The 14,072-nt window shown below is 50.5% G+C and overlaps 1 protein-coding gene across 1 annotated transcript in view; it reads right to left on the bottom strand.

Moving 5' to 3' along the window:
• The window catches only part of LOC135245803 (SH3 and multiple ankyrin repeat domains protein 3-like), a 176,311-nt gene that overhangs the window by 29,941 nt on the left and 132,298 nt on the right, over positions 1–14,072 (bottom strand). Inside the window, 1 exon segment of the mRNA XM_064319086.1 lies at positions 10,749–10,862. Coding sequence (XP_064175156.1) covers positions 10,749–10,862 — 114 coding nt within the window.

The raw sequence follows: 14,072 nt of genomic DNA, 5'->3' as shown, positions 1-14,072 counted from the left end.
TACCTTAATCCCAGGCTAATCCCAGACTAATCCCAGGGAGAGCCCAGGGGAGCCTGATGGAGAGCTTCAGCTGCTGCTACACAAGGAGAGAGCCACTGCGCCCTGTTCAGAGGCCCACATAGAAAAGCAATAATGCATCATGGGAGAGGCTTAATGCTGTAGGTCTAGGATAATGCGTTTTCAAAAAATACATTTCTATCACCGTTTTTCATTTTCTCAATATGCTCCATCAATTCAATTTCTGCGGCATTTCAATCGAACGTGGGCAGGACTGATAATAACTCGCCTGAAGGAACAGAACGCGCAAATATTATCAGCTGAAGCTCAGTCGGTTTTTTCCATCAGGACTATCAGACAGTAGGAGCAGATGGGCAGGCAAGCAGTCAGGTGACCTCGCAACCTGCCAATCAGCTTCAGTTTCCTTGGCAGGGACATTCCTCATGAACGTCAAATGATTCCAAGATGCCAGAAGAGCACGTCAGCATGGCTGAGGGGCCACCTCGGGAGACATGAACAGACCGGGATTAGGGAAGGGAGGGGGGAGTGGGGGGTTACTACAGGACCAGTTTCAGACTCATATTTTAATGTTTAAGTCTAATGGTTCATTACAGAGGGTTTCTGGCTTTCCATGTCCATGGCCTGCACATGAATGATTCTTTGCTCCTGACCAATCACAGCTTGGTATATGCAGCCCAACAGGAAATGCATGGGATCTTTAACCTCCATTTGAGGACAGAGTAATGAATCTCAGCAGTTCACACACACAGACAGGTGCACACACACACACACAGCTGTATGAATGGATGGATGCAATGTATATGCTATGGGTAAAGTTGTGTAGGTCGCTATGGATGAGGTCTGCTAAATGCCTGTAATGTAATGTAATGTAAGCTCTCAGGACCTAGAGAGAGAGTCTAGAGAACACGGGCTCTAGGGGGGAGGGGCCTGTTTTCGGCTCTGGGAATGGAGCCGGAGGGTCCGTTGTTATGCCAACAGTGTCTCCCCCATGCAGGGCTGCAGGCCTGTCCTTGAGTGAAGGACGCAGGCTCTGCCTCCGCCCCCGCCCCCCCTCCCCCTCCCTCTCTTCTCCTGAATGATAGAGAAAATGGAGGGGGGGGGGGTCACCTGGTGCTGCCATTTATCTGCCGCATGGCTGCCCCGCCCCCCCCACCTCCAGGAGAGGACGGGAGCCTCATTAGAGGCATTATCGTTACCCCCCTAATGACAATGACCATGATTTCCTCTACCTAACGATGCAATATGAGCCTGGAACCCCCTTCGCTCTCTCTCTGAAGTCAAAGACAAAAAAAAACTTTCAGGAGAAGCAAGGCAGCGCCTGATTACTCTAATTGCTCGGCGTTCTCGCGATGCTCGTCCGAGCCCTCGGGCGTTTCTGACGGAAGATGAAAAGCGAGGAAGCGGGGGAACGAGCCCCCCGGTGGCTGATCGCGCGCACCGATCGATTCGTTTGATCGCAATCGCTCACACATCACAGCTTAGCACTTAATAAGCCTACAGTTACACCGCAAGCTGTACCGGTGTTCACAAATGGCTTATTAAAGCCTCTGTGTCCTGCTCAGGTTTAGCACGATTGGGTCCTGTCACTCAAACCTGATCAGTACAGTCATGGTGAACACAGTTAGATAAGGCTTGTGGAATATTAATAAATGTACTTGGGTTGGAGATGATTCAAGATCATTTCTACAGTCCTACATTCTTATTTAACCATTTTCTTCTTGAAAATGAATGCGCACATATTCAGCAATACACAAGCTTTTCCGATAATGAGCTCTCTACAGTTTGAAGTCCTGGAGATTTTCAGTGCTTGGGTTGAAAATAAAAAATACAGCACATAAAAAAAAACTGTTCATCAGTATAGTTCCTGAAGTTTCACCTGGGAAAAATAAGGTTATTCTATTCTATTCTATTCTATTCTAACCTAGCCTAGCCTAGCCTAGCCTAGCGAGTTGCCCAGAGATCTTGTTTGGACAGAGTTCAGCTTTGTCAGCAAACTGTCCACTAGTTTTCCCAGGTTTAACCCACAGGCCGCCCCACCCGGAATATACCTGCTGATCACACCTACAGCTCACACCTGTGAGGAACTGTTGCCCTGGCGACCGGCGGCAGCGTTTCGCCGCACACCCCCCCGCTATAGAACCCGCCGCAGCGACAGGACCGCGGGGTCCAGACAGGGGATTTTAAAGCAATAAAAGCCACTGATCTCTCCCGGAGCTCTGGAGAGAGAGAGAGAGAGAGAGAGAGAGAGAGAGAGAGAGAGAGAGAGAGCGAGCAGCAGACTGCAGGAGAGGCAGAGCCAGGGCCGGGGACTGAACACTCTGCAAGTAGGTCAGAGCCGAGCGATAGCAGGGCTCCACCAGCAGCACTCTGAACTCACAGCTATCCGCTGGTGGGGAAGAACCACATGATCTGTGCCTCTGGCGCAGGAGATTTGTTTCCCATTCAACCGGCCCAACATTCCAACTGTTTCGCATGCACTCCTGTGGAATGGATTCAAATGACCCAAATGTACCCCCCAAAAAACAGACGAGCCAAGGCAGCTGCAGTCAAACAGTAATAAGAGCCTCAAGCACGACATAGCCTTTCCTTTTGAACGCTGAAATGCGATTGGCTGCAAGTTCAAGGTGAATAAAATATGTGGGAAAGATTCTGATTTCTGCATGAAAAAAAATTATCAGCAAGCATAAGGATTCACAAACTTTAAAAAATGAAATACTAAGTACTGCATTACACCTCTGTCTTGCACCTAAATAACGTGACAACCTAGGGTGTTGCATCTATGCATTTTGACACCCAAACATCACACTCACACAGTGAATTCACCACACCACAAACGTTAAAGTGTCTCAAATGCTGAAAAACATCAATTTTACCACCTGACACTCTCCAGCACTGCGGCATGAGCTTGAGCTAAAATCACAGGCAGGATTTAACTCCATATCTAAAGCAGTCACGGTTACACACAGCGCCATCAGACTCACCCTCGCCGCGGCCCCGCGGGACGGAGGCGGTGCGCTGGACCCGCGGGACGCTCGCCACACGGGTGACCCTCCGGCAGGGCGCGGGGTCCCCCGAGCAGCACTCCATCACGGGCCGGTCCACCAGGGGGCCCGGCGCGGGCGTGGCATCGCCGAATCCCCGGCCGGGCCCGCCCCCAAAACACGCGCCTCGCCTAAACGCTGCGTGGCTCTACGGGAACGCTCCGCTTCCCGGCGAGGAACGGCTGCACCCAGCTCTGAGACTGCGAGGGGGCGGGCGCCAAAATCTATTCCTGTTCTTCCCCCTTCCATTGCTGGGAGTAGGACTGAGCCTCTTTTTTTACCTGCTCTGTCCCGGCTGTCTTTAGCTCCTGGCAGGACAGATGCTTTATTTAAACGCTTTAGATGTTCTCCTCAAACTCGCCTTCATTTGCACACAAAAGACACACGCAGCAAACTTCACTGGCAAAACTGGGATGAAAAATGAAATTTCAACGAGAGAGAGAGAGAGCGAGGGTGTGTGTGTGTGTGTGTGTGTGTGAGAGAGAGAAGTGACAGTAATAATTTCTCTTCTACATGTTATGTAGATTACAGGCTTTAGAGTGTTTTATTCAAAGTCATCTACCTTGGACAGCTCTCTCATTCTGCCCTTGGTCTCCTGTCTTTAAAGGTTTCATCCCCACTGTAGCAGCACAAGAGCTGACTGACCAACTAACCAGCAAGAATCAGCAGACACAGAGTCTCACATGCAGCACTGCGGGTCATAACTCTGACTGTATACTCAGACCTCTCTAAAGATCAGAGGACACACTTGACATCCACCTCAAAACGTATTCTCGAAGAACAAAGGTAATCAACTCTTGGCTTCTGGATTTGTTTTAAAACCAAGGATAGGTCACTGTCCTTTTTAGTATTGCCACAGAATATCAAAGACTCACCCTGAGTTGCAGTTTTTAAAGCACTACTCAAAACTTTTTAAAGAGGCCTTGCTTCAACTAATTCTATTCCTTTTTAATCTCCTTTTTTCTGCCTTTATATTTAATTTCACTACATTCATAAATCACTTTGAATACCTCAGGTCACACACACACACACACACACACACACTCGCTATTGAAGCGGTGAGCCCCAGATGGTGGCCGTATGACCGAAGGACAGGAGGCAGCTCATATCGGAGCAGGAGCAGCTGGATTACCCTGCTCTCCGTTTCAGCTCCCTCCATCGAGCGCAAAGCCCATTCCACAGCTTCACGGCCGCGCGCGCTGCCCAAGGACAGGCATGCGGGGAGATCTCAGAGGTCAGCAGTCACACTGCTATCGTTTAACCCTCCCAGACTAATGGAAGCCAGCGTCTCCTGCACGGCACCATAGCTGTTTGGGGCAAAAATGCCCAATGTCCACAGCCTCAGGCTTTCTGTACCTCTCCTCGGTGGCTGAGTCCACTCTGGCATCGGCTACCGCTGTCTGAGTCAGACAGTGATTGACTGTGTGTCCTCTCTCTCTCTCTCTCTCTCTCTCTCTCAGAGTCACATGGCTGAAGTGCTCCATCGTGGAAGAACACGATGAACTGATCTCGCTCTGCATTGTAATGCCGAGTGTACCGCCTCAGGGGTAACAGACAGACCCCTTAAATCCTCAAAGGTCCCAGAGTGAATAGGTATCCAGCAGGGTACGTGCAAATGGGATCACACCACAAGTGTGCAGTAACTGTGCTACTTTTGATTTAAAAAACTTTTTTAAAAAAGAAACCGTGTGAAATCAAAAATACTCAAAGACGGACTGTGCGATTCTGTTTGCGCCTGGCCTTAATTCCCCTGATAGGCATGACGATATTAGACATTGCAATATCTTTATATCAATATTTGAATTCTGTATATGCTTTGTCTGGATACCTTAAGAAATAGTAGAAAAAGCAGCCATTGAAGAGGATCCATTCTTGGTGCTAATTTGTTTCAGAAGTGAAAAAGCGAATATAGAGCCAGCAAATCATCAGTCACTCAGGGAGATGGCAACTTCAGGAAGCACAGGAGTGATAATTATACACTGTGTTTATTTTCACCTTTATCTTTACACCTAAATTTGTCTGTGAGTGTGTGTGTTTGTGTGTGTGTGTGTGTGTGTCTGTGTGCGTGTGTGAGTGCATAGTGGTGCCAGGAATGATGATTGTTTGCTGTCCTTTCAGCACCTCAGGCTTTCCAGCCCGCCCCAGGACCGTGGACAGCCCCAGCCCCACTCACACTGCAGCCACCACAGCTGCTGGCCTTTGCCTGAGCACTGGGGCTTATAAAGGGCCCAGCTCCCAGGCCTAAAGGGGACACCTGCATGAGGCTGCCTGGCCACTGCCTCCTGCCAGAGAGGTTTTTGTTTACTGTGTCCTCATTTTTGGTTTTCAGAAGAGTTTCAGTTCTTGAAATCAAAGCTCTTAAGCCAATTATCATTGTGACTTTATTCTGTCTGGTTCCCATGTGACACAGTGGCCAGCCCATCACTGCATCACTATATATAAACACATGTAGCAGGGATGTCGTGCCAGCTGGCCTCTCTTCATCAGAATGTGTTTAATTAACACTCACAGGCAGACCCATGAGAGACTTGTGCACAGGTGTTGGCTGTTGGGGGGGGGGTGACAGCACTGCTGAAACAGCTGGGAGGACGTAAACTACCCCCCCCCCACAACCCCAGTCACCTCCTCCAACTGACTGACCAACCCCAACCACACACACAGACCCGCTCCACTGACTGGCAGGAGGCCTGCTCAACACTATAGAGAGAGGAATTGAGCATCGTGTTCTGCCTCCCCCCCCCAGCACTGACTACGCCTGTGTGAGGTCCTCTGAAGGCGGAATCACTGCCCCAGAGAGACTTCCACAGGACAGGGCAAGAGGCTCCCATCAAACACACAGAGACAGAGACACAGGGAGACTATAAACCCACCCCTGAGAGACAGACTGCTACGGTCAACCGCATATTCAGCCTGTAGCCAAGGCTAATGCCAGAGAGAGAGAAAGGGGAGGAGAGGAGAGATGAGAAAGACACAAGCAGAGTGAGAGAGTAGAAAGAGAAAGAGAGAAAGAGAAAGAGGAGAGGAGAGAGGGTCAGAGAAAAAGAGAAACAGTGCAGAAGCAGATGTGAGGGAGAGATTCTTTGTTAAAAAGGTGTAATAAATCCCAAATCTAAAAATAGCATCGCTTGTATTTTGGTGATTCATCGGAGGGTGAGTCACCCAGTAATGCAGGGAGGGGGGTTGGGGGGGAAGGCGCAGTTTTGGCGGCTCGTTGTAAAACACATCACAACCCGGCCGCTGCAACGCCTCATAAAATATTTATCGATTCCAGAAGTGATGCATGATGACATGGGAGATATGTGGAGTTCAGCAGAGGACTTCCATTCAATAAGAGTTCCTCTGTCTCAACAGGAGAGCCTGCTGCCTCTGCGAATCCTTCACCTCTCATTTATTTTGGAGTCATTGCATCTCTGCAGGCCTGGGCATCACGCATGGTTGCGTGGACACACACACACACACACACATCAGCGATGCAGATACACACAGAGATGTTCACACACAAAAGAACACACACACTCACACACTCTCTCTCTCTCTCACTCTCTCGTAATTCACAGGAAGTTTTGATTCAGCTCGGCTGGTTTAATGCTCTATGTGGGATTCCCCTCAGGGTCCTCAAGCGCTCACTTCTAACTCTATTTATACTTCCGAACAGGATTCTTGGCTGGAATAATTACATCCAACCCCCCTTCCCCCCTCCCCTCCCCCCCACCCCATCCGGAGGATGACTCAGCACCGAAGACCAGTGCTGTAGCAGAGAACCGACACCTCCCCTACGTCCACATATATACCAACACCACTAATTCAAATTAGCCTTTCAAATGGAGTAAAGAAGTGCACACAATGGACTTCACTGTTAAACGTGTGGGTGACAGCACTGCATACTACAGCACCTGCATGCAGTGTAGCTTGTGCCTGGTTAAGACTGTTAGTGCTGCCGCACGGGTGCTAGTTGCAGAAGGCCACAATGATTGAAGCACGCTCCACTTGGAGGCGTGTTCTAACCTCGGAGGGTTTGTATTGGGCTGACAGGACTACACATGCACCCTAAAGAGATAGAGAGTGACGGAATCCTCTCCTTTGTCTTGCCGATTGGCTTCTGTTGAGGGGGTGTTAGCCCGTGCCACCGGACGCTCTCCACGGGTCTGATGCCGGGGGGGGGGGGGTCTAATTTTGGGGGGTGGCAGGTGACTCAGACAGCACGTGCGTATGAGCGGACGGGTGAGTGACTGGCTGCTGAAGGCTAATGAGCACTGTGCCGTCGGGGCCATTATCCCGTCGAGCGCTGGGTTCCGGCCTCAGCGACGACACAGTTAAAATCACATAGAATTAGCCCCGGCCTCTGCTCCCCACCGACGTCAAAGTCCGCCCTGCCGTTTCCTCTCTCCCCACACGAGCACCTTCTCCCATCCGCCCACCAAGCCACCCGCTCATTTCCTGCGGAAAGGGGGCGGGACAGGAAGTACAGCTGCCCCGCCCACCCGCGCTCAGTACCCCGTACGGTCAGGGAGACGGGTACCGGCGGCCCCCTGGGGCATTGGGCATGAAGCACAGTGCCTGTGTGTCACTCACCGCTCACGATAAACACAGCCCTTCAGGCGGAGTGATCGGCAGGCTCTACCGCGTAACGGAGGCCTGCATCTGCAGCCGTTTCCCTAGCGACTCTAATTGCGCCGTTGCGCCTGCAGCTGGCTCCCATGGCTACGGCGGCTGGGCTAGCCGGCTGCTCCCGCTGCAGGGTGCGGCTCTCCTCTACCCCTGCCGAGTGGAGAGAGGGTCTTCCAGAGGCCAGGGCCGCAAGGCGGGGGGTACTGATGGGACACTGTGCTCGTAGTCTCTGAAGTGAGTGTGTTTACTTTCATCTGAGCAAACACAGCTCCCCCTACACACACACACACACACACACACACACACACACACACACACACACACACACACACAGACGGATACACGCACACGCATACGCACACGCACACACACACACACACACACACACACAGACGGATACACGCACACGCACACGCACACGCGCACACACACACGCACGCACACACACACACACACACACACACACACACACACACACACACACACACACACACACACACACACACACACACTCACACACACACACACACACACACACACACACACACACACACACACGCTCAGCTGTACGGGACCGCGTCTCTGTTTGCGTTCTGTAAGTGCGGGCCGGGCCCTGTCCCTCGCTCTGCTGGGTCGTAGCGCAAAGCCCCCGCTCTCTTATCGCACGGTAAACATCTGGGGCGATGCTACTGACCCCCCCATCGCCACGGAGACACATCCCTCTCAATCTGTGTGAAAGGACCGGCTGTGACCACTTTAATGGAACAGCGGAGCGGCGGGAATCGATACCGGCGGCAGGACGGGGCCGTCACGTCGGGAGCAGATGGGTCTGACACGGGGCTGCCCGTCACAGGCTCACACCTGCCCACTTTCTGACCGACAGACCTGTGTGGAAGCGTTCCGGGAGCAAGAGAGCAAAAGGCTGATCGTATTTGGTAGAGGTTGTTTCACTAAAGAATAAAAGCGACCATTCAACAAGGCTACAGGTACGTGAATGGGCTCAATATTGCAGTACTGAGACACAGCCTGAACCAACTGGTCACAAACACACCCGTACATGACCAGCACTGCAGTACTGTTACATCATAATGCACAGTGTTCCACAGTTCACAGTGCAGCTGGAGATAGCAGGAGAGGGATGCTGGGTACTTTCTGATTCAGGATCAGCTTAGCCAATGCCCACGCAGAGCCCATTCATAATAAAACAAAGGGGAAAAACCATTCAGGACTGATCTGGAGTCAGCATCTATGGTACTATGTAATGACAAGAGGGAAACACTGGGCTGAGAAATTAAGGAAAAGACACTGTGGCTCTGAACAGAACATCCCAGGCAAAACGGACAAATAGCAAACCTTCAGAAGTAATCCATAATCAAAATCCATTATGGAAATGTCCATGCATTTCATAAACTGAACAAATGCAGCCAAATTATGCATGAAATATTACCTTGAGTAATGGCACCCAAAAATAGCTTTGTCGCCATGTCTGTTTCTTTTCCAAAACACGCTCTTGCATCTTTGAGGCCTTCTAATCTCTATTTTAAAAGCGACCATCAATCAGGGTGAGCGCAGACGGCACTCGGAAATACAAAAAAAAAAAACTAAACAAAGTTTGTCGTTGCCCTGGGCATCATTTCAATTTAGGACAGATTTTATTTTATTCTTTTTTTTTGCCTTTTGCATTAAGGATGTTCAAGTGGAGGAACCTGGGCAATCAGCGGTATAATGAAACTCCTGCACAGAGCAGAGAAGCCATTAATCTGAGAGAAATGCATTTAACCCCCTCTCTGACTGATGTGCTGGAGCTCCATTTATCACTGCCATTAGAGGGATTCCTACAGCTGCTGCAGGGGCTGTGTGTGTGTAGGTGTGTGTAGGTGTGTGTGACTGTGCGTGTGTGTGGGTAAGTGTGTGCCTGTGTGTGTGTGTGCGCGCCAGTGTGTGTGTGGGGGGAGTATATATTTGTCATCTCTCTCCCTCACTCACACACACACACACACCTAAAAATGTGAAACCACAGCACACACATTCACAGCATAGCTGACTGTGTCGAGCAGCCATGCAAAAGACCCCAGCAAAGCTGACATATGGTCTCGCTGCACAAGCATGTGGAGGAGATGGATCGCTCCCTCTCTCCCATCACACACATCTGCTGGGAGATTGCTAAATTAAAAAGGAGAATGTTCAACCACGTGTGTGCACATCTACGCTTTATATGACATCTATCTGTCTATGTCATCTATGACACGCCCTCTACAGCGGCTTCTCTCACACACACAATTGGGCCAAAATCTGCAGTCAGATTGCCCCCCCCCCCCCATAACTCCTGCATAACAGGAGCAAACAATGAGAAGGTTCTGGATTAAAAACAAGGGGACAGCATCTCCACTTGTCTGAGTAACCACAGGCCGTACGGAGGGTAGTGCTCCCCCTCCTGGGAGCCCCCTGTGGAGCCGGAGAAGATACTGGCGTCTCCTCCGCTGAAAACGTTCATGCTCCTCGCTGGAGATCCCACAGCGCATTTAAACAGTGTTCATTGGGCCGGCACCTCTGCAGGAGGCATTCAGGAGCCCCCCCCCCTCGGTACCACTCCCCGAAAGCAACACAGCCGCCAGTCATCCCTGCCACCTCCACGCCAGCGCGCCCGCGCTCATAAAACTGCACACAGAGAGGGCCGCTGATCTGGGGTCAGTTCTCCCTTGTTGGCCCGCAGTGGAAACGGTTAGCAGATAAGCAGCTGAGCCCTGATCCTGATGCCCTGGTAATGCGGCCTGAGCTCTGTGTGTGATCACGACCCCACAGCGAGCGCTAAGGAGGCGGCCGCAGCAGATCAAAGGCGGGCTGCGCTCAGCTGGTCCGCCGGGACAGGAGTGCGGGGAGGAGACTGAGCACGGGGAATGTGCCGAAGATCAATTAAAATAAAGTAAGTCAAATGAATAAGGGAACGGGCCTGATTGACGTGGGGCGGGGCGGGGCAGAGCGTGGTGGGGCGGGGCGGGGCAGAGTAGGGCAGAGTGGGGCAGAGCGTGGTGGGGTGGGGGGGGCAGCTGTGGCGGGGGTGTGGCGGGCGGGGGGTCTTACCGAGCCGTGGGTCGTACTGCCTCATCTGCACCTCCTCCACACATTCTGCAGGGAACCAGCCGGTGCGCCCCTTCACCGAGCCTTCCCAGAATCCCCCCTCACCGATGCTCAGCACTGGGGAGAGAGAGAGAAAGAGAGAGGGGGTTATTTTAGCCTCAGGAAGCTCCACAGTACAGCATTAGCACCAGCAGGTTGGCAGCAGCTAACAGTGTGTTACAGTGTCACAGAAGCAGGCTGTGCTGGCAGCGTGCAGGAAACCCTGGAACAGACTCCAGCAGCACTGGAGCGGAGTCGAGCTGCCAGTACTCATGAGCAGGATTTCAGTGCTGGTGTGCAGACCACTTCAAAGTGCATCCTAGGGGTTTGAGCTCACGTTTCATCAGGAACTCCTGTACAATGTAATGCATCGGTTTGCACACACGATAAACCCTACATGAAAGGCCGGTGTTGTTTTCGGGATAAAATCTGTGTTTCATCGCAAATGACCCCCCTGATGATTAGAAGAACTGCTGACTGCAGCTAGAGAACAGGCTGCTCCATCAATATGTCCACAGTCAGAGGCAGAATGCAGATGAGGCAAGCTACGCTATCTGACTGCACTGCCCAGGCTAACCAGCAACGTGTGACAAAAATGATAGATATATTTTATCTTATAATATGATCATTATCATCACACTGTTAGATGTTAGCACTGTAGAAGCCAGCTGTTATCCATTCCTGCTGTAATACCAACATACTAAGCTAACAGAGAGGAGGGGCAGCTATTTTGTTTCGCCAGGTACTAAGAATATAAACTGTGTTCAAACATCAACTCAGCCTATAAGTCTCAAGATATCAAGTGTGTTTTAGCAGAGCCACGGCCGGCTGCAGCATTCGGTGTTGTGCAGTTTAATAACTGTGTGAATGAAGTGATGGCGAATAACTTTAGTCTAATAAAGATGGAAAAGGAGAGGTTCCATTATGCCGTCAGATTTCAGACCAGAGCGCAGCACACATTAGAGAGGACGGAAACTTCAGCACCTCTTGGCTGGAACTGCACGTAGGCCCGTGACACTGAAGAACGGGTCGTTTCCTGTTCCAGTCCCGTATGGTAATGGCGATGTAGCGCTGCAGTGGAATGTTCATTTGGGCTCGTAATGCGCGGGGGGGCCCGTTAGCACAGAGAGCGATAATTTCGGGAGGAAACATTTGCGTCACCGCCTCTCGCAGATTACCCTCACCGCCAAAGCACTTCCTGAATGTTAACCGCACAGTTATGGAATCACGCCTTTAGCCACGAGAAGCGTTAACCAAATAAACCGTTACCGTCACCTGTCATAAGGACTCCCTGAAGCACTGGAGTAGATAATGACCAGGACAGGTATAGTGTGAGCCCACAGCTCTAAATGATCTCCCCCTATCACTCACAGCCCAACATGCAGAAACCAGTCGCCAATTTCCACCTATTAAAATCAAAGGGCACAGGGTTTCTGCATTAGATTCGCCCTGACAGACAATGTGCTACTGTAAGCTTCAGACGAGTTAACATGCTCAGTGCCCATCATACAATATATGAGAGAGAGAGGTTGCAATGCATAGGCTGTGCCACAACCCAGACAGCACAAACTGTGTGAAGAACTGCTGCGCTTCATTATTTTTTTTAACGCTTTATTTTGTAGCGCAATTGAGTGTTAATTCCCAGCCCTAATGAAGCCCCAAACTGAGAGAGTGAAAAGCAGGGCTCCCGTATGAAAGCGCTCGACGCTGGACCGTCCACTCGAGCCGGGCCACTAAAACACGCGCCAATTTAAAAAAAAAAGGATGTGGCTTTTGAGCGTGTGGCCAGGAACAAAGGCCAGAGAAGCTATTCATCAGGATGAATGGCCGGGGCTCGGTGAGTAAGTCACCGAGAGCTTGGCACAAAGCCTCCTCTGGAGTCCCGGCCATTAACCAGCCCCTCGGCTGCGAGCCCAACAGAGTGAGGGGTCCAAGGCCGTCATTAGTCTCACCCCTGACCTCTCGCTTTTACCCGTGTGCCAGAGCGCGCCTTCATCCACACCGCTGCTCCGTGTGCTCATCGTCATGCTCCTCTTCACCAGCAACAGCACATGTAAGTGTATCAATGAATGCCTTGAATTCTCCCCCTTCGGCTCTGTGATGTGGAATTCGGGGGAGACACACACACACACACAGATGTGCACGCACGTACACACACACACACACACACAGGAATGCACACATGCACGCGCACACACACACACACTACCTTTGGCTAATGGATAGAGTGTGGGTGAATGTATGCGCACACACACACAGCGCACACCTGGGATGCCCCAGCTGTTGAGTCACTCCTGACTGCTCCTCAGAAGCAGCCGTAGCCGCAACGATGCGCTGCTATTTATAAACAGCAGCCACCTTCAGATACAGCGCACAATGGTGAGTACGGTACCCATCTCCAGTGACGTAACGCAGGGCTGAATGATAGATGGAGTTTAAGGTGGAAGCAGCACTGTGCTTAGGCCTATATATTATATCACCGTAATCAAGTACTGGAAGGAATGTTGGCTCGACAGTCCTCCTACTCTCAAATGAGAAATAAGATTTGTTTCTGTAAAGGAAACCAAATCTAACTCGTATTTTTAAAATTGTAAATAACAAAGGACCTAAAATAGAACACTGAGGTACACCTTTAGTAATATTGAGAAAGTTGGTTCGAACATGATCAGCAGCTATACATTGAAACCTGTCAGATAGGTCGTTTTCGAACCAATTACAGGCAGTTGGATCCAATCCAACAGAGGATAGCCTACGCACCAATGTGGATTGATCAACAGTATTGAATGCTTCAGACAGATCCACACGGGAGCGTATCTATGTTCCCATGGTCCTATGTTCCCAGGACACTCGGAACATAGGACCCTGGGAGAGCACATCAGACAGACTGCTACCACATAGAGGCTAACGTTAGGACTTAGTTCTGTTTTAGTGACTAGCAGTTCAAACTGCTTTGGAACAGAAACACTTAGTGATTTAGTTGCATGCAAGTTATTTTTACTACAAGTTGTTGTGGGTACCCACCGCCTTTTTAAAGCCTGCCGAATCTAAAAACATTATATTCCTTTGCACAATATAATCATCTTCAATAGAACTGTTTAGACATGTTTCAGACAAAACATCAGGGTTAGGATTGTTGACCCAAATGTCCACTAAATTCATTCACTCGTGTGTTTCTTTTGCACCTCTGCACCTTGAACTAATGCACTTGTTGTACGTCGCTCTGCATAAGAGCGTCTGCTAAATGCCTGTAATGTAATGGAAGAAATAATGTGAATATTAAGGTGAATC

The sequence above is a fragment of the Anguilla rostrata genome, chromosome 19 (genome assembly GCF_018555375.3).
Source record: "Anguilla rostrata isolate EN2019 chromosome 19, ASM1855537v3, whole genome shotgun sequence".
NCBI lineage: Eukaryota > Metazoa > Chordata > Actinopteri > Anguilliformes > Anguillidae > Anguilla > Anguilla rostrata.
This window is presented reverse-complemented; position numbering and strand designations above follow the sequence as displayed.